This window comes from Radiomyces spectabilis (genome assembly GCF_025331425.1).
Source record: "Radiomyces spectabilis strain NRRL 2753 chromosome Unknown BYT42scaffold_9, whole genome shotgun sequence".
NCBI lineage: Eukaryota > Fungi > Mucoromycota > Mucoromycetes > Mucorales > Radiomycetaceae > Radiomyces > Radiomyces spectabilis.
Genome location: NW_026251934.1, coordinates 1,555,170 through 1,578,012, shown reverse-complemented (window position 1 = coordinate 1,578,012; position 22,843 = coordinate 1,555,170). Strand labels below are relative to the sequence as shown.

General features: G+C 43.8%; 9 protein-coding genes across 9 annotated transcripts; 3 read left to right on the top strand and 6 right to left on the bottom strand.

Moving 5' to 3' along the window:
* Window positions 1–516: 516 nt before the first annotated feature.
* BYT42DRAFT_499781 (6-phosphofructo-2-kinase-domain-containing protein) lies at window positions 517–2,303 on the bottom strand (the record flags this gene model as incomplete). The annotated part of the gene is made up of 11 exons (XM_051564664.1): window positions 517–612; window positions 676–813; window positions 880–1,035; window positions 1,103–1,165; window positions 1,263–1,382; window positions 1,454–1,495; window positions 1,566–1,633; window positions 1,698–1,710; window positions 1,785–1,951; window positions 2,017–2,159; window positions 2,230–2,303. The coding sequence occupies 11 exons, from the start codon at window positions 2,301–2,303 to the stop codon at window positions 517–519; spliced, it is 1,080 nt and encodes a 359-aa protein (XP_051421953.1).
* A 560-nt stretch (window positions 2,304–2,863) lies between these two features.
* On the bottom strand, window positions 2,864–5,832 carry BYT42DRAFT_577292 (Sodium/sulfate symporter). Its single transcript, XM_051569151.1, has 9 exons — window positions 5,535–5,832; window positions 5,264–5,405; window positions 4,793–5,157; window positions 4,536–4,718; window positions 4,218–4,468; window positions 3,939–4,091; window positions 3,478–3,771; window positions 3,372–3,387; window positions 2,864–3,308 (listed from the first exon to the last, which is right to left on the bottom strand). Exons 1-9 carry the CDS (start codon window positions 5,653–5,655, stop codon window positions 3,169–3,171), a joined length of 1,665 nt encoding a protein of 554 aa, XP_051421952.1. The 5' UTR covers window positions 5,656–5,832; the 3' UTR covers window positions 2,864–3,168.
* Window positions 5,833–8,967: 3,135 nt separating this feature from the next.
* BYT42DRAFT_577283 (mitochondrial ribosomal subunit S27-domain-containing protein) lies at window positions 8,968–9,468 on the top strand. Its single transcript, XM_051569150.1, has one exon. It carries the CDS (start codon window positions 8,981–8,983, stop codon window positions 9,284–9,286), a length of 306 nt encoding a protein of 101 aa, XP_051421951.1. The 5' UTR covers window positions 8,968–8,980; the 3' UTR covers window positions 9,287–9,468.
* Window positions 9,469–9,572: 104 nt separating this feature from the next.
* On the bottom strand, window positions 9,573–12,328 carry BYT42DRAFT_577281 (uncharacterized protein). The gene is made up of 6 exons (XM_051569149.1): window positions 11,912–12,328; window positions 11,576–11,845; window positions 11,321–11,497; window positions 10,972–11,262; window positions 9,971–10,904; window positions 9,573–9,909 (listed from the first exon to the last, which is right to left on the bottom strand). Exons 1-6 carry the CDS (start codon window positions 12,234–12,236, stop codon window positions 9,741–9,743), a joined length of 2,166 nt encoding a protein of 721 aa, XP_051421950.1. The 5' UTR covers window positions 12,237–12,328; the 3' UTR covers window positions 9,573–9,740.
* Window positions 12,329–12,927: 599 nt separating this feature from the next.
* On the bottom strand, window positions 12,928–14,976 carry BYT42DRAFT_577278 (uncharacterized protein). Its single transcript, XM_051569148.1, has 3 exons — window positions 14,341–14,976; window positions 13,862–14,252; window positions 12,928–13,772 (listed from the first exon to the last, which is right to left on the bottom strand). Exons 1-3 carry the CDS (start codon window positions 14,648–14,650, stop codon window positions 13,085–13,087), a joined length of 1,389 nt encoding a protein of 462 aa, XP_051421949.1. The 5' UTR covers window positions 14,651–14,976; the 3' UTR covers window positions 12,928–13,084.
* On the top strand, window positions 14,937–16,941 carry BYT42DRAFT_415689 (uncharacterized protein). Its single transcript, XM_051563461.1, has 7 exons — window positions 14,937–15,271; window positions 15,358–15,494; window positions 15,564–15,789; window positions 15,863–16,046; window positions 16,103–16,256; window positions 16,311–16,463; window positions 16,528–16,941. Exons 2-7 carry the CDS (start codon window positions 15,369–15,371, stop codon window positions 16,876–16,878), a joined length of 1,194 nt encoding a protein of 397 aa, XP_051421948.1. The 5' UTR covers window positions 14,937–15,271; window positions 15,358–15,368; the 3' UTR covers window positions 16,879–16,941.
* Window positions 16,942–17,763: 822 nt separating this feature from the next.
* On the top strand, window positions 17,764–19,121 carry BYT42DRAFT_577271 (uncharacterized protein). Its single transcript, XM_051569147.1, has 5 exons — window positions 17,764–18,058; window positions 18,146–18,235; window positions 18,296–18,427; window positions 18,503–18,644; window positions 18,703–19,121. The coding sequence occupies exons 1-5, from the start codon at window positions 17,861–17,863 to the stop codon at window positions 19,068–19,070; spliced, it is 930 nt and encodes a 309-aa protein (XP_051421947.1). The 5' UTR covers window positions 17,764–17,860; the 3' UTR covers window positions 19,071–19,121.
* On the bottom strand, window positions 18,846–21,266 carry BYT42DRAFT_415801 (tubulin domain-containing protein). Its single transcript, XM_051563462.1, has 8 exons — window positions 20,965–21,266; window positions 20,783–20,901; window positions 20,633–20,711; window positions 20,178–20,567; window positions 20,000–20,122; window positions 19,638–19,936; window positions 19,433–19,585; window positions 18,846–19,370 (listed from the first exon to the last, which is right to left on the bottom strand). The coding sequence occupies exons 2-8, from the start codon at window positions 20,896–20,898 to the stop codon at window positions 19,130–19,132; spliced, it is 1,401 nt and encodes a 466-aa protein (XP_051421946.1). The 5' UTR covers window positions 20,899–20,901; window positions 20,965–21,266; the 3' UTR covers window positions 18,846–19,129.
* Window positions 21,267–21,572: 306 nt separating this feature from the next.
* On the bottom strand, window positions 21,573–22,745 carry BYT42DRAFT_615814 (uncharacterized protein; the record flags this gene model as incomplete). The annotated part of the gene is made up of 7 exons (XM_051572001.1): window positions 21,573–21,785; window positions 21,853–21,976; window positions 22,057–22,159; window positions 22,222–22,315; window positions 22,381–22,503; window positions 22,563–22,662; window positions 22,723–22,745. 7 exons carry the CDS (start codon window positions 22,743–22,745, stop codon window positions 21,573–21,575), a joined length of 780 nt encoding a protein of 259 aa, XP_051421945.1.
* Between the last annotated feature and the right edge of the window lie 98 nt (window positions 22,746–22,843).

Sequence of the window (22,843 nt, the reverse complement as noted above, 5' to 3'; positions counted from 1 at the left end):
TTTGGGCTTCACAGAAAAACCCACATTTCACGCCCAGACATCCATGATGAATCAGGTCATCTCTCTCGATTTTATTACCATGGAACAGCCAGAAATACTGCCTGGAGAGTATACTCATCTAAGATGTTTATTTCTTTGGACAAACCAAATTCATGTTTCTATTTCGGACAACTCGGACGTTCCTGATTTTACAGTTCATCGGTCCATTCCATGCGCGATTCTTTGCAACCATAGGCCGACGGGGTAATTTCCAAGAGGCAAGAGCGTGGGATGGAAATGGAAGGAATTTCCTATATAAAAGTAAGCGTGTGATACTCCGCCTCTGTTCATTTTGTTTACTCACATCTTCGGGACGATCAAACAGGTACGCATACAGACAGCGTAGTACAGTGTCGTGTGCAATGATGAGCACATCATTTTTCTCCCGTTCCAGTTCCATAATCACCGCTTCTAAACGAACCGCCAAATCATGGTATGACTAGACAAAAACTTGATCGTCAGCAAGCACATTTTTCCTTAGCCATGACAAAAGCAGATTCTTACTTCACCGCGAGGATAACGATGTCGATATGGATTTTCTCTTGCTTTTACAACTTCTTCAGGGAATTTTTCCTAGGAAAAAAAGACCTTTTAGTAGGAAGTTGGAAAGCCAAAATACGGCAATAAAAGGTATACTTTGAGTTCTTCGTTTGTCAATCCATCGGCTTCGCCGGGGTTCATTTGTGTAAGTACCGAATGGCCTCGTACGGGAAAACCGGCTTCCATGAATGGATAGGCGGTTTGCTTGGCCTTCTTTCGTGTGGATGTCCACACCTAGAATTGCCACAAAGGTCAGAAAAAGCATGAGGGGCCTCATTGTAAAAAAAATGAACTTACCACCAAGGGCCGGTCTTGATCCTCTGATACGCCTGATTCGGTGATTTTCTTTTCTCGATACGCGACCACGAAATCTCTTAATTTGGCAGCATACTTTTTTCCTTCGTCTGATAGATCCGCATCAATCTTGTAGGAGCGTTCATCGATAGCAAGGCCCGTCTGTGAAAAAAAAAAAATCGTCAGTAAAATAATTCATCCGTTTATACGCTGTATGTTGCCACCCTACCCTAGCAAAATAGATCGTACGTCGGTTGATGTGAAGATTCATGAGAAAGTAAACAATGCGTGACTACAGTTACCATGGAGAAATCAAAAAGGTATAGGATGAGCAACAAACTCGTATACGACACATGTCCTTTTTTCTTCTCTCTTATCCGTGTGTGTACCTGAAGATAACCGACGCAGTTATTCACAATGAGTTGTTCTCCCGCATTAATGAGCTTCACAAAAGGCAAGGTGGTGTCGGCAATTGTCTCGTATTTTGCTTCATGCTGCTTGATACGGTTCTGTCAATGCCAAGCATACAACATTAGTGCTCAGACCCCTCAAAAGCCTAGTTCCTATCTAAAGTATATACCCCATAATCGACGACGGCATCTTCTGGATTCCATCCAACATACTGTCCAAAAAATCGTGTAAGTTTTTTCATGAACCTATCGTGGTCATTGGCAAAAAGAAAAATCGCTTACATCTGGGGATGAAATTTTCACATGCTTAATGTTATCGAGGACAATGTCAGGTTTGTTACAAACAAACTCTGCAGGACAAACAACATGTCAATCCGCCGCTTCTGTTTGGCATTCCTTTCACCATATGCTTACCAATAAATAAAGGCTAACAGTCCCACCATGCACCAGTCAATAAGTAAAAAGTATGGCCACGAGGTCGTTCAATGTATTTATACTTACATGGATATCATGTGCTAGCAATTTGTCATTAAGTTCTCGACGTCGGCTTTCCTTGATATTATTGCCATCATATATGGCGAGCTGTCCGCCGTCTGTAAGCCATGCAATCATATCGTCCAAGCATTCGTCTGAAATTTGTTCTCGAATGCGGGCCGCTTCCACATTACCTACATGCCCATGGCGTCAAACGACTGCCACCAGAATGACGGTCATGGCCATATTGTGTACTTACTATCATCGAACCAATCCTCCGGCATGGACCCAAATCGTTCTCGACGGTAGTTGCCAACACTAAAAACTTTGGTGGCTACGCCCATCCATCGCATGTACCGACAAAGCGATCGGGAAGAATGAGTTTTGCCTCGAGCAGGAAGACTAGAAATCTCGGCAATGAACAAACATGGCATTTCTGACAGGAGCCGTGCGCGAGTTTTTGCTACTTTACCCTACAGTAATGACGGCAACCGCGCCGGCATGGAAAAGACGACCGCTGGATGTTTTGTACAGTTGAGCAGCCATGACAATGAAAAAGAATGAGAAACGGGGAACCAAGGGGACTAGAGCATCGACATTCGACTTTGCAGGCGGGATGAGAATATCAAATTTCCGCTTGTTTGAGATTCAGCAAACAGTGTTTTCCATGGATCAAAGTGCTGGCGGAGAACCGATCTCTGAGACTAGCATGATCAAAGGTAATAAAGCTAACTTGAGGATTGCACTACAATTATACAAGCTTGGCACCTATTCAACAAAAACTATCATTTTGGGATGACGTCTAACATATCATGGCTGGAACCATTCACACGGTCCGATGAAAACGTCAACATGCTCACTTGAAAACCAGGAAGCGTCGCAGGCTTGACAGCTGGGAGGTCTAGTTGGAGTAATCTTTTTTTATGGACAAGATGTCTGATCGGTCTATAATAATGTGTTACATCCCATTTTTAGTAATCATGGTGGAGAAAATGTTGAACAGTGACACAACAAGCCGTCTAAAGACGGGGGGGTCAGCCGATCACCCGACCGCTTCTAATTTGCAGTGAATAGTCCAATGTTATGATGCATAAAAATGCACACAAATTTAGGATGCTGCTTATTTGAGGGATTAAAAACAACGAATGGCAAAAAAGAAGCAACCAAAGATGATTCAAAGATTGCAACCCAAGCAGGCAAGGCATGGCGGAATCCGTTTTTTTCTCAATGCTCTTAACGAGACTCGTGGCTCGGTTTTATTAAAAGTTTCCTCATGAGAGATAAAAAAGCAAATAAGCAGTTTAGAGTGAAATAACACTTGCGCCAGTATAAAACATTAGCTGACGAAAGGTGATGATGGGGGAATATGTTGCTGTGATAAATGAATGAGGACCCAACGATGCGGTAGCTACTAATACCATCCTAGTAACTTCCACCAGCCCATGCCCAAAGTAAAATACACCGTCAAGTAGAAAACGGCCATTTGCGCTCCGATGATGAACCATTTGGACCGACTAATGTAGCCGGGCGCATAGTACATAGCCGCCGTTCCTGAATCCACGCCTTCATCAGTACACCTTACTCTGCTTTGTCTTTTTTTTTTTCGAGACTTACCAGTGGAAAAATTAGTCTAGAACGCCATCGAAAAAAAAAGAGAGAGTAATCTGATGAGCCGACCATTCCAAATAAAAAATACACAAAAAACAACAGTCTACAGTACCATGCAACCACCAAGAGCGCCAAAATAGGCGAGAAGCGCCGTGAGAACCATGGGCTGTGCACCCAATGCATGACCTGCATCCAAAAAGGTGCCGACAAAAGCGACGGTGTGCGCACTGAGGGAGGAGAACATAAATGTAGTCAAGAAGTAAGCCAATGCCAAGCACGGTACAGGCGGTAAGCCGAGGTCATTGATGGTTTGTGAGATTTTTTGACCGAGGAACGACGAAGCCCCGGCTTCAGATAATTGTTGAGCAATCGTAACAAATCCACCTAACCAGAAAAGCGTATCCCACTACAGGAAAAAAAAAGCAACAGGGTACATCACATGACCGCATGAGGACCCTAATCATTCGACAAGAACAAAAGAGAAAATGCAGGGCCAAAATAAAAACATAGGCGCACGCACGCCTCCCTCCCCCCAAAAGAAAATAAAATAAAAAAGCAAGGCAATTCACTTACAGCGTGGGTATTATTGGAAATATCTTTCCACGTAATGGTGCCCATATGCAATAAGGCGACCAGGCCAATCAATGCCACGAGCGTCGAGTCCAGTTTGGTATAACTGGCTGTAATCCACAATCCAAGGCACATAAATAATACTGCACATAATTGCTACATTTTCCAAATGGTGAGAAAATTTGGAAATAATTGTCTTCCCCTTTTGTGACCATTCGTCATTGGGCCGAGGGAGGAGGGGAAAGATGGAAGGAACCCAAGAAAAAAAAAAGGATCTTTTACCCATTCGCGAAGTGACATGGGTCCCATGCGCGCCAGTTGAGCTTCGGCGTGTTTGATAACATTATCACTTGAAGCTCTTGATTGAGGTGTAGTCTTGGACAAACCGCAAGCGTATTGGAGGATGAAAGGGATACACAACGCACAGAACAGGGCGGGGACAATACTGCCTTGAATCCAGGTGACAAACGAAAAGTTCAGATCCGGAAATAACTGGTTGGCTTTGGCGACCACGATCGGATTAGGTGCCATGCCTAAAAATAGACATATGTATGTGAGTGTGGCGAGGTAACGAGTTATTTTGAAGAGGAAGAAAATGACCTGTCAAGTACATAGAAGCCGAAAGGAAGTTGGTATGGGCGCCTACCAGCATGAGGAATCCACCCACCAGAGGATCTTGTGACGGAGTGGACCCCAGACTACGTGCAATGGATAAGACGACCGGAAGCACAATGCCGCCACCCCGCGCGGTATTGCTGGGGACAAACGGGGCCAACAGTAATTCTACAAAATTGAACAATGGAAAAAAATATGTATCGGTATAAGCACACCATACTCGCTGGGGATGGGATGTATACCGGACAAAACAATAGCGTAGGCTAACCCCATGATACGACGACCGAAATGGCGGATCATTAACAATGATAATCGACGTCCGAGTTGAGTCACTTCGACGGCTTTCCCGAGATGGAAGGCGGCAAAGATGAGCCACACCACCGAACTGCTAAATCCTTCGAGCGAGTGAAGAAACGCCTCTTTTCCGCCCTTGCAATCATACATTTCTCCTGTCAAGGGGTTTGGTTCGCCGCACAGTCGACATTCGGTCCCTTGGCCAGTAGCATGATCGATACATTGAAAAGAATGAGTGACCGATAGAAGCGTCAGCGCCGTTAGAACGAGAAGTGAAATATCGACCGAGGTGGTAATCAAGGCAAAAATACAACTACTCAAACAGTGAGATGGACGGATAAAATCAAATCGTCATCCTCACGCTTTTTTTTTCTCCCAACCAAGGCGTGAGCCAAATGATCTTTCGTTTTTTTTGTTACCTGACGAATACAGCTAAAAGATGGATGGCGGTCACTGAAAGCTCATCGGTCGGTGTGATACCAAACCAAATGACCACACCGAGAAATACAGAGGGTAATAATTTAACAGCTTGACTGGTTTTCAACATGTCCCAGATCGAGCCTTATAAATAAAACAAAAAAAAAAATAGATGCATCCAGGGCAACCCGTATATCAATAACGTTGTTGGCATGAAAACATGCATCGTTGGATAAAAAAAATCCAACAGAAAAAAGTATACAAGATAGTTACGTTGGGGTGTGCCTGGTGAATGGCCTAATAAATAAGAATGTTCATCGGCCGCATCGAAATCTACTGTATGATGAATATGGGTCGACGGTCCGACAGGAGGATGGCTCATGGATTCAACCATGACAGAACGGAAAGGTAAGGAAAAAATAATAAAAAAGAATAAAAAAAGCTCCCCAAGCTGCTAAGAAAGTAAAGAAAGAAAAGAGCAGAGATGACAAGAGAGAAGGAATGATAAAGTAGCTATAATCAATGGCTCATCAGAGATCCTTTTATATGAAATGACTGGTGGATTCGTCGTCTTATTTTTTTGTTTTTACTAAAAGCGTCGATTTATTAAGATTTTTTAAAGGAAAAAATGACAAAACTGACTTTTGACCTATCAATATCGGAGTTGGAATGGGCGTGATTGGGTGAAAAAAAAAAGTGAGAAGCATATTCATTAGGATGTCAATGGGTTTTGTTGCTCCCCCATCTCCCTGTGTTCTTTTCTGATTTCGTAATGTGATGCAGTTTCGTGACAAACTCAACTGAGCTAGAAAAATACAGATTTCAGTAGAAGGAGGATGGGTGAAACTCGTGATTTATCATTCTTTCCCTTTAGGTTCTGGCCCTTTTTTTTTTTCAGTCCTCTCTCGAGACAAAGTGAACCTGCCGCAAATGAGCAAATAGTGTATGTGGATGGTTCTTTCTTGTCTTGGATGAACCCCCTTTTTCGCTTAAATATCTCATCCCTGAAATACCGTGAATCTTTTTTTTTTTTTTTTTGGTGCATTGCATCGATTTGAATTGGCCATTCACATATCACAGTTGTCTCGAGTTGGGTTAGACTGTTTTTAACATCCCATTTTCATTCATCTGCTTGTCGCTTTCGTAAGAACTCCCTTTGCTTTTTCACATCTCTCTCCTCTTCTTGAAAGTCCCCCCCCCCAACCTCCCCTCCATGGTTGATCTGCACACCATTCTTTTCTTTCTTACTTTCTTTTTAACTGACATATGCAGGTGATGTCACCCATGTGTTGCTCATATTTGCAGCATGTTCGTCAGGAATAGGAGGGAGTGACATTCGTTCTTAGTCTAGACATCATTTTCATGGTTCTTTCCCTGATGTTGACTGCATGTCAAAAAAAAGGAATAAAACAATTACGCCACTCGGCCCTTCATGTTTTTAGCCTATGATGCCATCCGGTTCGTTGTTGTTCCTGTGTCACCGCCTGTTGAGCAAATGGGCTTTCAGTTGACCCGACAAAGTGGAGACATGTTACACACCCAATATTCATTTTTATCATGAGATCTTGGCTGTCACTGCCATTACCCCAGCGGATAAAGAACTTTAAAAAAACACCTATTCCAACCAGCCTCCTTACTTTTTTTCCAATCGCTTTATTGGTGATGGCCAACACCGCACCAATCTTTTTATGACTAAAAATTCCGGCCATGAATCTTGCCTCTGTATCGTAGCTTGCTCTTCAGTGATGATCTCATGTTTTTTTTTATATATATTATAAGGGTGCTTACAAAGATGCCGTCGTCTTCAGATATACGGTGTGAGCCATTTTGCCATAGGTTGTGTTACGTAAGAATTACTGACAAAAAGGTATGGGAGGTATCCAAAAGAAACCTTGTGTGAATTATGCACTCATCGGGATAAATTTTCCCATGTTTAGTCGAGCTGGAGAAATGACCGATTTCGATTTTCTACCTCCAAAGGATGACATTGGTCAGCAACAACAGGTCAAAGTAAATTGTCTCGCACGCACATCTTTCTACGTGTCCCGGCCCCCCACGTCATCTCCAACTTGCTCTTTTGAAAGGAATACATACATGGAACTATTTGAGATGATGAAACCCTTTGGAACCATGGCTCAGTGGACATCACATCAGAACTTGACAAGTGTGCAAACGTCAGGTGGTCATCTAGTAGGCAATTGAGCGATCATGGCCCACGCGCAACGTCATCTTTTTTATCGCAAATCAGCAGGTTGGATCGGGATACTGCATTTTTTTTTTTCCATGTGTCAATGACGTGTTATACAAGAGTTTATGCCAGAACACACTGGCACCCAACTCTCTGGATTGAGATCCATGTCAAAGACGCATTTTAGCTCCACCCACTTAATATAGCTGCGATGAATGGATCACTCTGGTATACCTTGTAAAAGTGTAGTTGACGGTCCTTGTGCCGATATTGGGGTGAAAAACAGAAAGCTTTTTCGCAGCCAAATAGGGTGGTATGCACACATGTCCAAACTGGATGTTTAACTACCTAGTAATGCATTCTGGTCACATCATGTAAATTAGAATCGGTTTAAAGAATCGACCGCCAACCTATGATAGACCCTCATTATTCGAACCCGTCATGCTCATCCTATAAATTATCACATGCATTGCAAGCGATCTATAAATACTTTGATCATCATATGCAGGAGAGGCCACGATGTTACCTCACAGATCCATTTGCTTGATCATCGTACTGCCCACCAAGAAAGAAGAAGCCATTCATCAAAGCGTAGCTTCATCACACTCATATATGACTTGCGAGATGCATCTTTATTAACGCAATCGGTTGATGAAGAGGAGGAGGAGCATCAGTGGGGACCTATCGGATTCGTAAAATGCTCTGACATGAGACCATCTGAAAATTCTTTGGTCCGCATCAAAAGTGCTTGTTTTCTTTTTCGTAGACATATTGCCAGTCTTGCCGTTTCTCAAATTGAGTTAAATGACATGTACCAGACAACTCTGATATTCGATCCTTTTTTGATTCCGAAAAGTTGCTTGATCCAGACAAAAGACACTACAGATACTATTACGCTCTATGGGCATACAGTCATTATAAGCTTCAGATGTGCAAAAAAAAAAAAAAAAAGAATCAGAATAATGAACAAAGAATGCTACGTATCCCTTCTTTCTTTGGTGGTCCCATAGTCTAATTTAACGTTCTTAAAAGAAACACGCTGGAAGGTCCTTTTTCACTCTTGTTCTGCCGTTTTACATGAGGATATTGACATTATCAGTCACTGAAGGAAAAATATGAAGAACTATCAATATTTTGAATAGTCTACTTTTACAATAGTTTTATTGCTTTGGTAAGCTCTATACGATCGAATAGAATGACAAACAGTCCTTCGTAAAAGGAACGGCAAAACCCTGCTTCATTCTTTGTAATTTTTTTGTACAAGATAAAGCTCAAGAGTATAATAATTCTAGTAATTATCAAGAAACATGATCCTTATTTTCCTTATCACAAAGCTGATAATATTTGCAAGCTGCGTCTGATGTTCCTGGACTGAACCTCGTCGCCCTCTTCCCCCTCACTCTCTGATCGCCAAAAAAGGAATCAAATTTTAACTCCGCGATTTTTCCGCAGTCCCCCCTTGGGACCGTAAACAAAAAAGCCAAAGTGACGGATTCTGAAGCTTTTTCGATTATCATCCTTGAACACTGTCATGTCATCGCCTGCGCCTGCACGACTGGCCCAATTGGCCCAGCTTTCTTGCAAAGTGTTTGAGAATGTCTATAACCCTACGGCTGTACGTACCGGCAACAAAATCTTGCGCCAACGTCTTGTTGGCCCCACATTCACACAATACCATCCCAAACAACTTGTCCACTTCCGTGACATCAAAGCCTTGTTCCCCGAATTAAATCTCATCAATACCGAAGAAAAGGAACGATTAGACGAAATTGCACGAAGAAAGAGACGAGGCAAAGGAGCTCCCAAGAAAGGTAATCCAAGTTACTGGAATCGATGAGTGCTATATGTTTTCATTCCCTTTCCGATCACCTGTCACTCACACTCTTGTTTTTTAATCTGTCCAGGTCAAGGCAAACGTGCATCGAACAAGAAACGATAAACAGCCATCTTCATTTGTTTCCTTTCTCTTCAATAAACAATTTAGATCACGGTTATTTTTGTACAGTCATTCCTCCATCGACCGTTTGCTCTTTTTCTTCTTCTGTTCAATCCTTGTGGAATCCCCAACTACGGACTGAATGATATCAGTTTGACGCCAAGTATCCATGGTTTCAATGAGTATTGGAGAACAGAAAATGCATGGATATTCACACATGAGGCTTCTTTTTTTTTATTTTAAAAATATTTCTATGCCAGTCGACATTGTGTCTTGCCCAAAAAGGATCGGCAAGAGCGTCCCCTTTTTACTCTCTTCTTTTTTTCTGAATTTTTTTTTTTACATTATGAACAGTTTAGTAGCTTCGGCCAAACAACATGTAATGCTTAGCATCTTGACCGCAAGCAACACACTTGGTCTCGCCAGGAATGATGGGAGTATCGGTGGGTTGCTTGAAGGGCTTGCAAAGCGACTTGGCACCCATGGAAGGAGCACGTTCATCTTCTTCTTCACCTTCCATAGCACTAATCAAATCATTGTCAATATCCATTTGTTTTTTTACGCAGAACATATGATAAAACTTACGTTCTTGTTGATCGTTCCTTGATGTCATCTTCACAGTCCATGCGATCACACCAGGGGATCAAACAAAGCTTCTTGGCGTTCAACGTGGGGACAAAGTCTTCCCACTTGTTGACGCGGACAATCGACTCGTCCATCTTGGCCTTGGCCTTCTCGTACATTTCACGCTGCATCTTGTTCATGAGAGCCTGAACATCGGCTTCCAGGGTGTCCAAAGAAATGGCAACCTTTTCACCGTTATCACGACGCACCGCCGTGACTTGGTTGTTCTTGAGATCCTTGGGTCCCAATTCAAGACGGATGGGCACACCGCGGATTTCCCAGTGGTTGAATTTGAAGCCGGGGGTATAGTTGTCTCTCAAGTCAGTCTTGGATTTGATACCGGCCTTCTTCAAACGCTTGGCAATATCGGAACAGCTATCGTAGATGCGATCGAAATCTTCCTTGGTCGACTTGGCCGTCAAACCGCAAGGGATGACAACAGCCTGAACAAGCGCGACACGGGGAGGCAAGACGAGACCTTTGTCGTCACCGTGAACCATGACCATGACACCAATGGTACGGGTAGAGAGACCCCACGAGTTCTGCCACACGTGAAGTTTCTTGGCTTCCTCCGTAGCATTAGCAGCGGCATTGGGATCTTCCACGGTGATGTTGAACATCTTGCTAAAGTTTTGTCCCAAGCAGTGAGAAGTACCACCCTGGATAGCACGACCCGTGGTGGGAATGAAACCTTCCACGGTGGTAGTGTAGTAACCACCTGCGAATCGTTCCTTCTCCGACTTCATGCCCTTGACTACAGGTAAAGCCAACAAATCGTTGTACACCTGCTCGTACAAGTCCAAAATTTGATGCACTTCCTTATCCGCATCTTCCAAAGTCAAATGAGCCGTATGGCCTTCCTGCCACAAGAATTCACGCGTACGCAAGAAAGGCTCTAGAATATCACATAAAGACAGTGAGACCTTTTTGTTAACGACATTCAACCCGATTGACCGACTTACGGGGATTCTTGAATTCCCAACGAACGACGGAACACCATTGGTTGATACGGAAGGGGAGATCACGGTGAGAGCGAATCCACTTTGAGAAGTAAGGGTACATGACGGTTTCGGAAGTGGGACGAATAGCAATGGGTTCTTCAAGATCACTAGAACCGGCCTTGGTGACCCAAGCCACTTCAGGAGCGAAACCTTCAATGTGGTCCTTCTCACGCTGCAACACACGGTTGGAAACAAACATGGGGAAGTAAGTATCCTCCACACCCATCTCGGTGATCTCACCATCAAAGAAGTCTAATTCAATCCGTTAGCCCTTGCTCGTTGCACGAAAAAAGTCGTTTGTTATACATACTGGTGATTTCCTTCCAGACATTGTAAGCCAAAGGACGTAGAATGTAACAACCCGAGACGTCATAGTAATCCAACATTTCACTCTTGGTCAAGACTTGCTGGTACCATTTGGGGAAATCCACGTCCTTCTTGTACTCGATACCCATCTGATGAGCATCCTCCACCAAGGCCGAAGTTGCTACACAATTGAGAAAAGAAAAAGAAAACGTTTACATATCAATACCGCGTTTCGGGCCCATTCACGATTGGTATTTACCTTCTTTCTTTCCGGCATTCTTGGCAGCAGGTTTGGCAGCAGCGGGAGCAGGTTTAGATGCGGCCAAAGCCTTGAAATCAACTTCAACGGCTTCCTTGGAAAGAGACTGCAGATACTTTTGCAATTCTTCGACAGTGACAAAGATTGTTTTATCGGCGGCCGAAGGATGGAAAGCAAGAACGGTGGTAGCAGGAAGAGCGAGAAGAGCGGCATCGACCACCAAGTGAATCGAAGCAAGATCAGCCACATTGCTCAAAGCAAAAGGAGACACTGGAGAAAAAGAAAGAGCTTAGGGCTACTTCTGGGTTTCCGAGATACAAATGTGGGTTTGGTTACCTGCTTCCTTGGTGACGCCAAAAGTGCCTTGAAGAAGGTCTTCATTGGCAAATCGGCATTCCTTCAAACCGAGATGTTTGCCTAAAGCCGTAGCGTTGGTTTCGGTGGCATCCAAGGCAATGACAACGACGGGCGTGGGTGCGGCTGTTTTGGCTGTCTTGGGCTTAAGAATCAGGGTTTTGGTGAGCTGGAATGTCAGGTCGTTGGCAGCAGTAGACAAGACGGTGGACCAAGCTTTGTTGTCGGGAACGGACTCGTGCGACACGGTCTTTGGAGAAAGCGAAAGCTTGGAAAGAGTTTCCAGCACAGCGTCACAGCTAGCCATTGGAAGAATTTGAATGGAGCGAAAAAAAAAAAAAGGTAGATGTGGAAGGAAAATATAAGAGCTGAGAAATAAACTTTTTTTTTGTAGGAGGTATGTGGAGCACACCCAGCCAGAAAAAACAAAAAAATTTCAAAGCGGAGATCTAAATGGGATCTGCCCAACCTCGCACATCCTGTCAAAAAAAACACAACCCGCGAAAGGAAAAATCATAACCACCGCGCCCATTGGTGCATTCCATAAAGGGCATCCTTCCCCAAAGAATGAGTCACCCTTGTATGCTCAATATATTGTATACCAAAAGAAAACACACCACCTTTTTGCATTCATTATCCGTTATTCCTTCATGGGCCTATCAAAGAGGGACCAGCAATTAACGCGTCCTGTATTGTTCGCTATGATCTCAAAGGTCACCACATCCACAAACATTCTCAGTATTCCTTTGGCCATACTCGCTGAGAACATCTGGTAACCCATAGAGTGAATATTGGCTGCGGTGTAAGGGGCATCCATTGCTGTCTACAGTACTGCGGCCTCATTCATCCACATGATGAATGATGATTGGGCGGGGTGTCTCTACGCGACAAATCATAGTGCCTCGAGGTACATTAAAACTTTGACTTGCTCTTTTTGAGCTATAACCACATTTTGTCGTCTGTGAACAGAGATGCAGCATGAATTATCCTCCATTGATGAGAGAATCAGCGTTCGCAAAAGTATTAAATAGAAGGGATGATCCGAGCCATTATTTGATCCTGTTACATACAAGGAACAATTTATAAATTTTAAAAGTCGACGATGCAATGCAGTGCAGAGCAATGCAGTCAGAGTGAAGGAAAAGATGGCGGGATTTAGTGACTCGTTAAAATCCAGAAATTGTCCAGGGTACGTTCCTGAACGACCATTTGTGCTGCACGTTTCCGTCGGCGGGCCGTGGATCCATTGGCTGAATTAGGTGGGGGGTCGGCAGGGTGTCGATTCGGTGGAGGTTGCGTCGGATCCAGTGGTTCCTGTCCCGCGCAACCGCGTCCTTCTCCTTCTTCGTTTTCCTCTTCATCCTCTTGCTCGGTTTCGTGAGCCTCATCCACGGTGTAGTGCGGTAATCGTTCTCCGTCACGGGTCACACTATGGTACGAAGGCAAACCGTCGGCATTGTTATCCAATAGTGTGATTTGGCGAGTCACTGCAAAGGGTAAGCCGATGCAAATGGGCGGGATCACGGTCCGTTCATCCAAATCGTAATAAATCAGCACGCGAATGTAATGTCGAATTTGTAAAAAGGGGGATTCCAGCGAATAAGTCAATCGTCCTCTGGTAATGGTGCTCTTGATGTCGGGCATTAAATAGAAATGGTCGTCGTGAATGGTCGGCTGCAGTGGCACGGATTTCACTCGTCGTAATCGGTATTTGGTAGTATCTAGGATCGTCTGAAGAGGGAATGAAAAAGCAATCGATGTATTGAGAGGCGGATGCAGGTATATAGAAGGTTGGTTGGAACACACAATTAAATGCCGTTTGGTGCCTTGAAACTCGTCATCACTATATAACAAAAACCATGGCCCCCAATTGAATTCAGAGCTTTGTTTCCCCCCCAAAAAAAAAGGTACGATCTCCAGGGTGGAGCTTACCTTATATCGTAGCGATACAGTTCTTCCTGAATGACGTCGACTTCGATTCTTGTGATTTCCAAAGGCACGTCTGCGAGACTTTGCAGGTTGCCCACGAATTCGATGCCCGCATCATTTTCGAGGCACACCCAAGTGGGCACTTTGAATTCCCATTTCATGTTGGCCGGTCGTTCACCGTGCATGATGACTTTGGGAACCTGGTAACCGAGGGTTTGACCCTGAGCCACATGTTTGGGTAACAGCGTTTTATGAATTTGCACGGGTCGCTCAATATGGGTCTCCTTTGCAAATTTCCCGCATCCCAGGATCTTGGCCGTGATGAGATATTGGATCTCCAAGAACTCCGATTTGAAACTGGGACACAAGTACCCAGGAATCGTTACTTCGAAACCTGCCATCACCATGTCGACAAAAGGACGTGAATATGATTTGTGTCTTTCGGGTCATCCATTTACCTTGTTCCAATTTTTTTTCCTAACCTAAATCCGTGACACCAGCAGGTAGTGTTGCATCTTGGAGGAGAATGCTTTTTGATTTGCGTAACGTTTTCCAGGCGTGCATTTTCTGAGCGATAAAGTGGGCTTTTAAAGGATCGCGCCAAGTGAGATGAGAGTGACCTTTAAACTTGATCTCGATGGACTGAAGTTTGGTCGGTCGTGAAGCCACGAGTCTTAGTTTTCCCCGTACTTTTTGTCGTTTTGGATAACTGCAGTGTTTCTCTTGCATAGGACCAAAAAACTGTACCGTTTCTGGGAAAAATAGATCCACCGCAATAAGTTTCTTGGTCATCGTTGCATTGAAATGAAGGAAAAAAGGGAATCAGGCACAACAGGAGGACGGTGAAAAGGAAAAAAAGAAGAAAGAGAAAAAATAGAAGTAGCGAGTTAAGTTGAACACGTGAAGACGCACAAGAAAAAAAAAAAGAGAGAGAAAAGAAAGATAAGCAAAGACAAGGGAAGCAAAATAAAAAGAAAAAGGGTGTTTGCACAGAGAGAAAAAAAGAGTAGCGTGTCACAAAGCGAAATGACAAGAGAAAGGTTTGAGTTGTATGAGCAAAAACTATTCCTTGTGCGTGCGGCCCCGCTATTCTCTCTCTCTCTCTTAACCGTGCGGAGGATCAAACTTCATTTCTCATCCTTGTTATTTTTTCGGAATCCCAATTTCCCGTGCCCCGCTGTCCATTGTTCATATCTTTGCCCGCTCCTCCCCCCCCTTTTTCTCCCCTTTTGGGCCTTTTTTTTTCATTCTACTTACACTGTCAGTTAGCCTTCTTTATCGGTCATGGATGAACACGAACACGGTCATGAACATGCCAGTGGCATGGGTCACAGTCATAACCTAGATCCCGCCTTATTCTCGGAGTACGCCGCCACCAACGAACCCATCGGCACCATCATGACGCTTCACATGGTATCCATGATTGCCGGTATATCCTAGGCTACAGCATAATCAAAAAAAAGTTACGCACGGTCCTAAACATTTAATTTTTTGCATAGCTTTTGGATTCATGTATCCACTCGGCCTGGTACTTGGGTTGGTGAAAAACAAATGGCATGTCCCTGTCCAGATCCTGGCCACTGCTACCTTTGTAGCCGGATACTTTCTTGCGCACGCGCATTCAGGACGCAACTATGTAATGATGAAAAACAGCATGGCAAGGCTCCGTTGTGTATACTTACGCACGTTCTTTTATTCCCCCTAGGAACCTCATATTGCTCATCGCTGGTTTGCTTACATTGTGATTTGGGCCATCGTTATCCAGTTCTGCGCCGGTGTTTACCTGAAACTGCACTTGGAAAAAGGAATCCATGGCCGTATTCGACCGGCATTCAAATTATTGCATCGCTACTGTGGTATCTCTGTGCCTATTGTAGGTTATGTCCAAATCATGCTTGGCGTCATTGCCAGTCTCGGATTTTGTTACGGAGGTAATCGCCCGGAAGAGAAAAAAAAAAGTGAGGGCACAAAAAAAAAGATGCTAAAACCCACCAACATTCATAGACCACACGGGACAATGTCTGGCCCATTTTATCATGGGATCATCGTTTGTCGCTTACGGCATCTTGTTATTGTTATCGTTGCGTGTGGGTGGGCCCTGGTTACTTCGGCAACAAAAAAGCCCCGAATGGTACGATAGCTGGGTTATCATGCTTTGGGGTATCGTCAATACATTTACCGAACATCGGTAAGCACCCATCCAATGGCCTAATAATGGTAATTACTTATCGAGAATTCGAAAAGATGGGGTCAGGAATGGAATCACGGCGACTATCAGCACACATCCATGGGTATCATCTGGTGGATCGCTGGTATGGTGGGCATCGTGTTGAGCCGAAACGGTAAACGTACGGTCGTACCAGCCGTATTGATTATTTTGACGGCCGTGGCTTTCCAGGTGGGACAAAGACGGAAAAAAAAAAGTTGGCAATATACTGATTCAGACGTTTAGGGCCACGCGCAGCACGTTCCTAACAGCGGCCAGATCCATTCATACTTTGGCTACATGTTGATGGCCGGTGGACTCAGCCGTATCATTGAAATTTGCTTTGTCTGGAAAGAAGGCGATTTTAGCATTACCCCTTGGCAATATCTGCCACCTTTGGTAAGTCATCATGATTGTATTAAGTGACATGGGACTGACAATGGTATTTTCCTTCTTTGTCCAGACATTGATGCTCTCTGGAATGCTTTTTATGGGATCGACAGAGGAACAGTTGGGTTATCTGTCGATAATTGGTGTCGACATCAGTTCGTACAGCAACATTTTACTATCGTTTGGTTTTGCCGTCTTCTTATGGTCGTTTTTGCTCATTGCACTGTGGGAAAGACTGTCGAATTATGATCCTTCCACGGCCTCCCGACAAGGCTACACCGAAGTGGCCCGTCAACAGCAAGATGAAGAAGACCGCCACATCAACACCTTGCTGCATGATAACGGCTCTGGATTCCTCGACGACGATGAATTTGATGACGATGCCGTTCAACTCAAACCTCGAAGCCAAGGCCCTGCTTTATAAAGCACTCGCGCAATCTACGATTTTTTTTCTCCAAGATTTCCCTATTTTTTTCATTGCACACACGCTTCGCTTTCTCTATTTATACACACGTCATTCGCCAGTACACTAACATCCATTTCGGCAAATCATCTTTTTCCACTTTTAATAATATCAGTTGATGCTTTGTGATTCAAACAGAAAAAAGCGTATACGGACAGTTGAGACAGGGGAATTGCGATGGCAAATGTTTCAATGTCCAAAATAGGAAAGAGGAAGACTATCGGCCAAAGCGGGGCTTTTCGGCTATGCGGCCGCAGTCGAGATGTTGAAACAGTTGAAAAAAAACCAAGTCTTTTTATAAGCTCAAGAGAGCCAACCCGTTTCATTCTATTTATTCTACTCTTCTACTTGTACTCTATTTCATTAACGAATGTATTTCTACGCTTTGAAGCAACGAGTTGACGACGACAGCGAATCGCTTCCTTTCAAATACACAAGCATCATCGACTTGTTCCTTGCTCTAATGGAATGCTGAAAGTTGTCCCACCGCCGCAAACCCCCGCCCGCCTGTAAACGACTCACGCTCGAGCCATCCCAACTTCCCTCTGTCTTTTTGTTTTTCTTGCAGTACTGTTCCGTATCATACCAACCATTCAACACCAGGTCATGGAAATTTACGCAAACCGGTGCAGTCAAGAGTGTGCTGTTTATTGCCTTATATCTAAACTGCATAAACTGGTATTCATTTGCACTATCAACTTTTTATCATACAAACTGTAAAAAATAACTCCTAAACCTACTGTATAAATTCAAGCATGTCATCTTTTTCTTTTTCTCATCATTCATTCTTATTACATTTACTTCATCCAATAAACGCAACATACAAAAAAAAAAAGAAAAAGTCACCAAAACATCTGCGGTATTCTTTGTTTTTTGTCCCAAAAGAATTTTATTATTCTTTAGTTTGGGATTCCAACTTTTTTGCTTTTTTGGTTATCCTCCAATGCATGCTGAAAATGAACCACCACCCTCAACGTCGCCATGTGTTAGCATTACCTACGTCAAAGAGCAATTGGTGAAAGCCATGGACCTGAGTGATACACTTTGCAGCTCGCTGACAAACACGAACCAAGAACAACCATCGGAAACCGCCAGCAATACCAGTGAAGCGACTATTCCTGCTGACGTACAAGCATCTCTGGTAAACACGCTTCTCGAAATTGACAAACCCCCAACCGCAATGGCTGTAGCTCAATCCAATTCCGTCCTTTTTTTTTTTTTTTGCTAGCTGGCATTGGAGGACATTGTCCGTCAGTTGGACCACTCAGAGTACCTTGATCGCATTGCCGTCAAGCTGAAAAGGCTGAACAAACACAAGGCAAGTCAACGTTTTAAATTATTCACCCATAACGGTCCCGACTGATAAAATGCGCTGTAGGCTTGGCGGAAACGGCATATCAAGACATTACAGCGCAAACGTGACGAAAGACAACGACGTTTGAAAAAGCTTCAGAAAGAATTGGACTGCTGGCGTATCGAGAACATGAATGAAAACGAAATCCGCAAAAAGGTAGACCAAAATGACATTTATTTTCTCGTCTACTCCATTTGCTGATCTTTTTTTTTTTTTGAACTCCAAAAAAAGCAACAACAAGACAAACAGCAGCAGGAAGAACGAGAAAAACAGAAGCGCAATAGTACCCATGCGAGGATCAAGGAGCTTTCACGTCTTTTGCAACGATTGACGCAGTTGCGCGATCTAAGACGGAAAAGGCTAGAAAGCAAAGGTAAGAAACGCGAACCGCAAATACGAGAACAACAATGACTGAACGCGTAGGTTTGCAGGCCGCTTTTTTGCCGATCAAGGCAACGCCTTCTTTAACAAGGTCAAAGCATGGCACGATGCCGAGGCGCAAAAGACGGAAGAAGAAAAACCTTGGGTAGACGACGACCACTCAACATCTCCATTGACTATTGACCCGCTGGATCATTGGACCGACGCCCCATTGGATGAGTCCGCCTACCGATACTGGAGGCAAGCATTTCAACATCCAGACAGTTTACGTCGCGTACGCAAGCATTGGGATCAATATTTAATCCATGATGATCACCAAGATCCCAATAGCATTTCGTCCCTTGAACAAAAGATACCACCTACGTGGGTAACTCCTTCCCCTCCTGCCAACTGGATTTGGGCATCCTGCCTTGTCTGATGGTACACCTTTTTTGCATACAACAACCTTGTACTTTATATACTTTCATTTTCTATTATTTACATCATTCCATCATCCTGTCTGTATCCATCCGCTAATGTGATTAAAGTCTCCTTCATCTCTGCATAATCCTCGGATCCAAACCCGTAGTCGCCTTCTGCGTATTCAAAATGGTCCTTGAAAGAGATGCCCTTCAATGACTGAACCATGTCTTCAACTACAGCACCCAAACGGTCTCCATTATACAGTCGAGATAATGCAGGCACTGAGTGAGGTGGCATCAATGATTTCGTGGATTCACTGCAAAAAAAAAAAATCAATGGGTGATCAATCCATGCCATGTACTTTGTGTGTCTTCTTACATCAAACCATCGGCACCAATAGACGAATCAAAGAACCGAGGGAAGGATTCGGCAATCGGATAAGGTGCGTCAATAACCGATCGATAGTGAAAAGGGGAATGCTCATGCTTGAAACTCGAGCATGCCTGTTCAATATTGTCCTCGTAATCCATTCTGTTACCTCTAGTCAGTAGATCTGGCACAGAAAGACTTATTTGGTATATACCTTGAGTTTGGAATGCCACGAAGGACGACAACTTCTCCCGTAACATCTTCACGCATCTGTTGTTGGGGAGCTTGGATCGTAAGGTCAAGCAAGCAAGGGTCGAGTGTGGCCTTGTTGGCTTGTTCCTGTACAGGCACAGGTAAAGACACTGTGAGGCCAGCTAACCGTGTCGGTTGTTGGCGGTTGAGCAACGCTATACTGTCGGTTAACGATAATCCATTCTTTTTCAATCGGTAGGGTAAAGAAGCGGTTTCAATGGCGGCAGAGAGAATGGCGCTTGTATGGTACAGGGATTCACACTAGAGAGGGTCGTCATCAACAGGCTAGACATCTTACTGAATGGAATGGGGGAGCTAGCTTACATTGGCATGCAAATAAGGACTGTTGATTCGTTGGGGCGTTCTTAGCGGGACGTACAGAGAAGAGAGAGGGGATAATCGAGCCAGACTAAAGGCATGACTCAGGGCTTTCTTCTGACGGGCTCGCTAGTAGATTCATGTCAATAGGGTTCCTTTTTGCGAATATACGAAAAAAACTCACATCGGAAGAAGGAGTATTGGAGGATATACCATAGGTAAGTATGGCAAGTTTCGGGAATTCATCTCGAATATCTTGCAGCAATCCTTCTGCGAATCCACCAAACGCGTCATCGATCCCCGTAAGTAATTGGAAACCTTGGAGCTGGTCGCATTCTTCGGCAAAGAAGCGGAAATTATCATCAAAAATGTCGGTTTCCTTTTCATTATCGTCATACGCTTGGCGTCCCGCAGAGTAGACATTGAAAGGATGTAAAGGGTTTTCTGCAGTATGCGTCTGAATTGTGTTAACTGAACGAGGATGGTAAAAGATGCGATTATAATCGGACCACGTGGTCACTGTGGTATCCAGCATTTGCGCGGCCACATCTAGATCCATAGCGTTGCTTGTATTCTATTTTCTCATCATTATCATGAATATTCAGACAGTTCATCAACACTCTTTTTGTAGGCTCAAACCTCGTCTAATCGATCTAATTCCTGCTGATATCGATTCTTCTCCCTCACATCCGTGGCGACGGCGTTGATCCCATTTTCCCTAGAAAAAGCAGACGATATTTTCGAATCACCTAGAGTTTAAAAGAATAACCCGAAGCAGCAGTCTCTTACCATGGCACCTGATCGGCCTCGTTTGCTTCGCCGATGAAAAGCTTGTTGTATTTCTGCAACGATCCAAAGGCGCCTTTCAGATCGTAAATGAGGACACGCGGAGTATACGTCTCCATTCCCTTTATCAACCAGCGTTTGCATCAATATCCAGCCCAGTTATGCCGCCACATTAAATCACTTACATTCGGGGTCAAGCCAACTCGATAAAGGATATCATGATTGATTTCCTTGGGCTTATTATCACCATTGCCGTAATCGAAATACTCTTCCTAACATGAAAAGAAGCGGGGGTATTAAGCGATTGACGATGTAAAAAGTTGACCAAGAGTTTTACCTGAGCATTCCAAAAGTGAGTTCCAACAAAATTGGCTGCTTGGCCTAATTGTAAGGTAATAATTTCACGCATGGGGACCAACACGATGAACAGAGCAAAAAGGCAGTTTCAATGGCAGCTGGCCAGGCACACAAGTGACTTGTTTCCCTCAAGTTCTCTTTTTCATGAAGTGCAAACCCTTCCTATCTTATTCGTCTTTTTTGTTTCATCAAAAAAAAAATATAAAAGCGTGACAAAGCTTTGCTACAACAACAACTCTGCTACATCATGTATAGTACAATATTCTTGCTTCCTTCTTAATGACCGCTGTGTCTTTTTGCATATGCCCAACTGCGGAGTGGAGATGACCCATGGTATTGTTCGTGTCAGTAAGGATCAAAACTGGACAAAAGAAGAGTGGGGTGGATCAAGAACCATTCGATCCAACAGAAAAACCGTTTCCTCGAGATTAAAAAGTTATCGTCGTCTTTTGTGCCGTCTCGCATCCGCCGTCTCAGATGGATTGTATTGGGAGCTGTAGCGTCCTGCTGATTCTGGCTTCGGCTCCGGCTCAGTAATGCCAAATACCATACTTCTTGCTCGTGCTCGTTCCTTGCGTTCGCGTTCCAGACGCTGAGCACGCAAAGCTTCAATGGAGGAGGAGGACGATGAAGGCGAAGAAGATTTGTCCTAGATACACGTCCATTAGTAGATCTGCCACACGCAGAGATTACTATCTATTGGTCGCATCTTTTACCTCGCTCTTTTTCTTCTTCTTATCCTTCTCTTTATATTCTTTGTGAGAGTGCTTATCTTTTTTAGCCAAATGGTGACGCACAGTGGCCAAAGGATCTTCGCTAATTTTCACCGGCTCTCTTCGTCTAAAATGCATGAAATGCCATATTCATAAGACCGCTAACCTTGCTTGCTAATCCATGCAAAAAAAAAAAAAAAAAAGTACCTTTTCTTCGGATTGTTTTCATGACGAACATATCGCCTTACATGTTTATCAATGTATTTTTCATCTTCCTTGGGTCGACCTGCATACCAGGGAGTATCGGTATCTATTTCAATCACCCATCAATGAGACTATTCAATGGCTCTCTCAAAATTGTACCAGGCTCACCTTTCACGTCTTTATCGAGATACATGGTAATCTGTCGATTCCATTTTTCATCCTTGGCTTTTTCTTCTGCTTTGCGTTCTTCATTTTCCGCATTCTGTCGTAGCTGTGAGTCATACTGCACAGACAATACATCACTTTCATCGGATCAGAAATGCCTACCGTTTCCAGATCATCAAACAATCGGAAACCTGCTGTGGATGAAGCAGGAACCAAAGCTGCATCGTCACTGCTCTGTCTCCCCGTTGCACGATGTCGTAATAATTCTAATCGAGCTTCACTTTCCTATTTTAACTCCATTGGTTAAATTAACTACCAGCTGACGATGCTGTGCAGACACTTACTGCTTTTATGACTCGATCCCGTTTAGCATCTTCTTCTTGTTTCGCTTTAGCCTCGTCCTTTCGGACCTTTTCAATGTTTTTCCTGTTGTAGACATGCCAGCTAAAAACAATAACGGTTGGAATATCAGTGTCTCACGAAAAGGATTAGTGTTGCAAATACCTTTTGTGAGGCAAGATATTCATGATCAGAAGCAAGCAAGATGAATGAATTTGGCAGGTTTCCACACTCTGCGGGAAGTAAAGTGCCGGTCCCGCTTTACAGAAACAAGGTCAGCGATTCA

Coding starts and splice junctions, on each gene's coding strand:
- BYT42DRAFT_577278 (XM_051569148.1), bottom strand. CDS start 14,650: ATGACCAAGAAACTTATTGCGGTGGATCTATTTTTCCCAGAAACGGTA. Junction 14,253..14,340: donor TGCTGGTGTCACGGATTTAG/GTTAGGAAAAAA, acceptor TGGTGATGGCAG/GTTTCGAAGTAACGATTCCT. Junction 13,773..13,861: donor CTGTATCGCTACGATATAAG/GTAAGCTCCACC, acceptor TTTGTTATATAG/TGATGACGAGTTTCAAGGCA.
- BYT42DRAFT_577271 (XM_051569147.1), top strand. CDS start 17,861: ATGCATGCTGAAAATGAACCACCACCCTCAACGTCGCCATGTGTTAGC. Junction 18,236..18,295: donor AAAGGCTGAACAAACACAAG/GCAAGTCAACGT, acceptor AATGCGCTGTAG/GCTTGGCGGAAACGGCATAT. Junction 18,428..18,502: donor AAAACGAAATCCGCAAAAAG/GTAGACCAAAAT, acceptor CTCCAAAAAAAG/CAACAACAAGACAAACAGCA.
- BYT42DRAFT_577292 (XM_051569151.1), bottom strand. CDS start 5,655: ATGGTTGAATCCATGAGCCATCCTCCTGTCGGACCGTCGACCCATATT. Junction 5,406..5,534: donor TTCACCAGGCACACCCCAAC/GTAACTATCTTG, acceptor TTTATTTATAAG/GCTCGATCTGGGACATGTTG. Junction 4,469..4,535: donor GGCTTCTATGTACTTGACAG/GTCATTTTCTTC, acceptor GTCTATTTTTAG/GCATGGCACCTAATCCGATC.
- BYT42DRAFT_577283 (XM_051569150.1), top strand. CDS start 8,981: ATGTCATCGCCTGCGCCTGCACGACTGGCCCAATTGGCCCAGCTTTCT.
- BYT42DRAFT_415801 (XM_051563462.1), bottom strand. CDS start 20,898: ATGGAGACGTATACTCCGCGTGTCCTCATTTACGATCTGAAAGGCGCC. Junction 20,123..20,177: donor CCAATACTCCTTCTTCCGAT/GTGAGTTTTTTT, acceptor TGAATCTACTAG/CGAGCCCGTCAGAAGAAAGC. Junction 19,586..19,637: donor CGTGGCATTCCAAACTCAAG/GTATATACCAAA, acceptor TAGAGGTAACAG/AATGGATTACGAGGACAATA.
- BYT42DRAFT_577281 (XM_051569149.1), bottom strand. CDS start 12,236: ATGGCTAGCTGTGACGCTGTGCTGGAAACTCTTTCCAAGCTTTCGCTT. Junction 11,846..11,911: donor TGGCGTCACCAAGGAAGCAG/GTAACCAAACCC, acceptor CTTTTTCTCCAG/TGTCTCCTTTTGCTTTGAGC. Junction 11,498..11,575: donor GAATGCCGGAAAGAAAGAAG/GTAAATACCAAT, acceptor TCAATTGTGTAG/CAACTTCGGCCTTGGTGGAG.
- BYT42DRAFT_415689 (XM_051563461.1), top strand. CDS start 15,369: ATGTATCCACTCGGCCTGGTACTTGGGTTGGTGAAAAACAAATGGCAT. Junction 16,257..16,310: donor TGACGGCCGTGGCTTTCCAG/GTGGGACAAAGA, acceptor TCAGACGTTTAG/GGCCACGCGCAGCACGTTCC. Junction 16,464..16,527: donor GGCAATATCTGCCACCTTTG/GTAAGTCATCAT, acceptor TTCTTTGTCCAG/ACATTGATGCTCTCTGGAAT.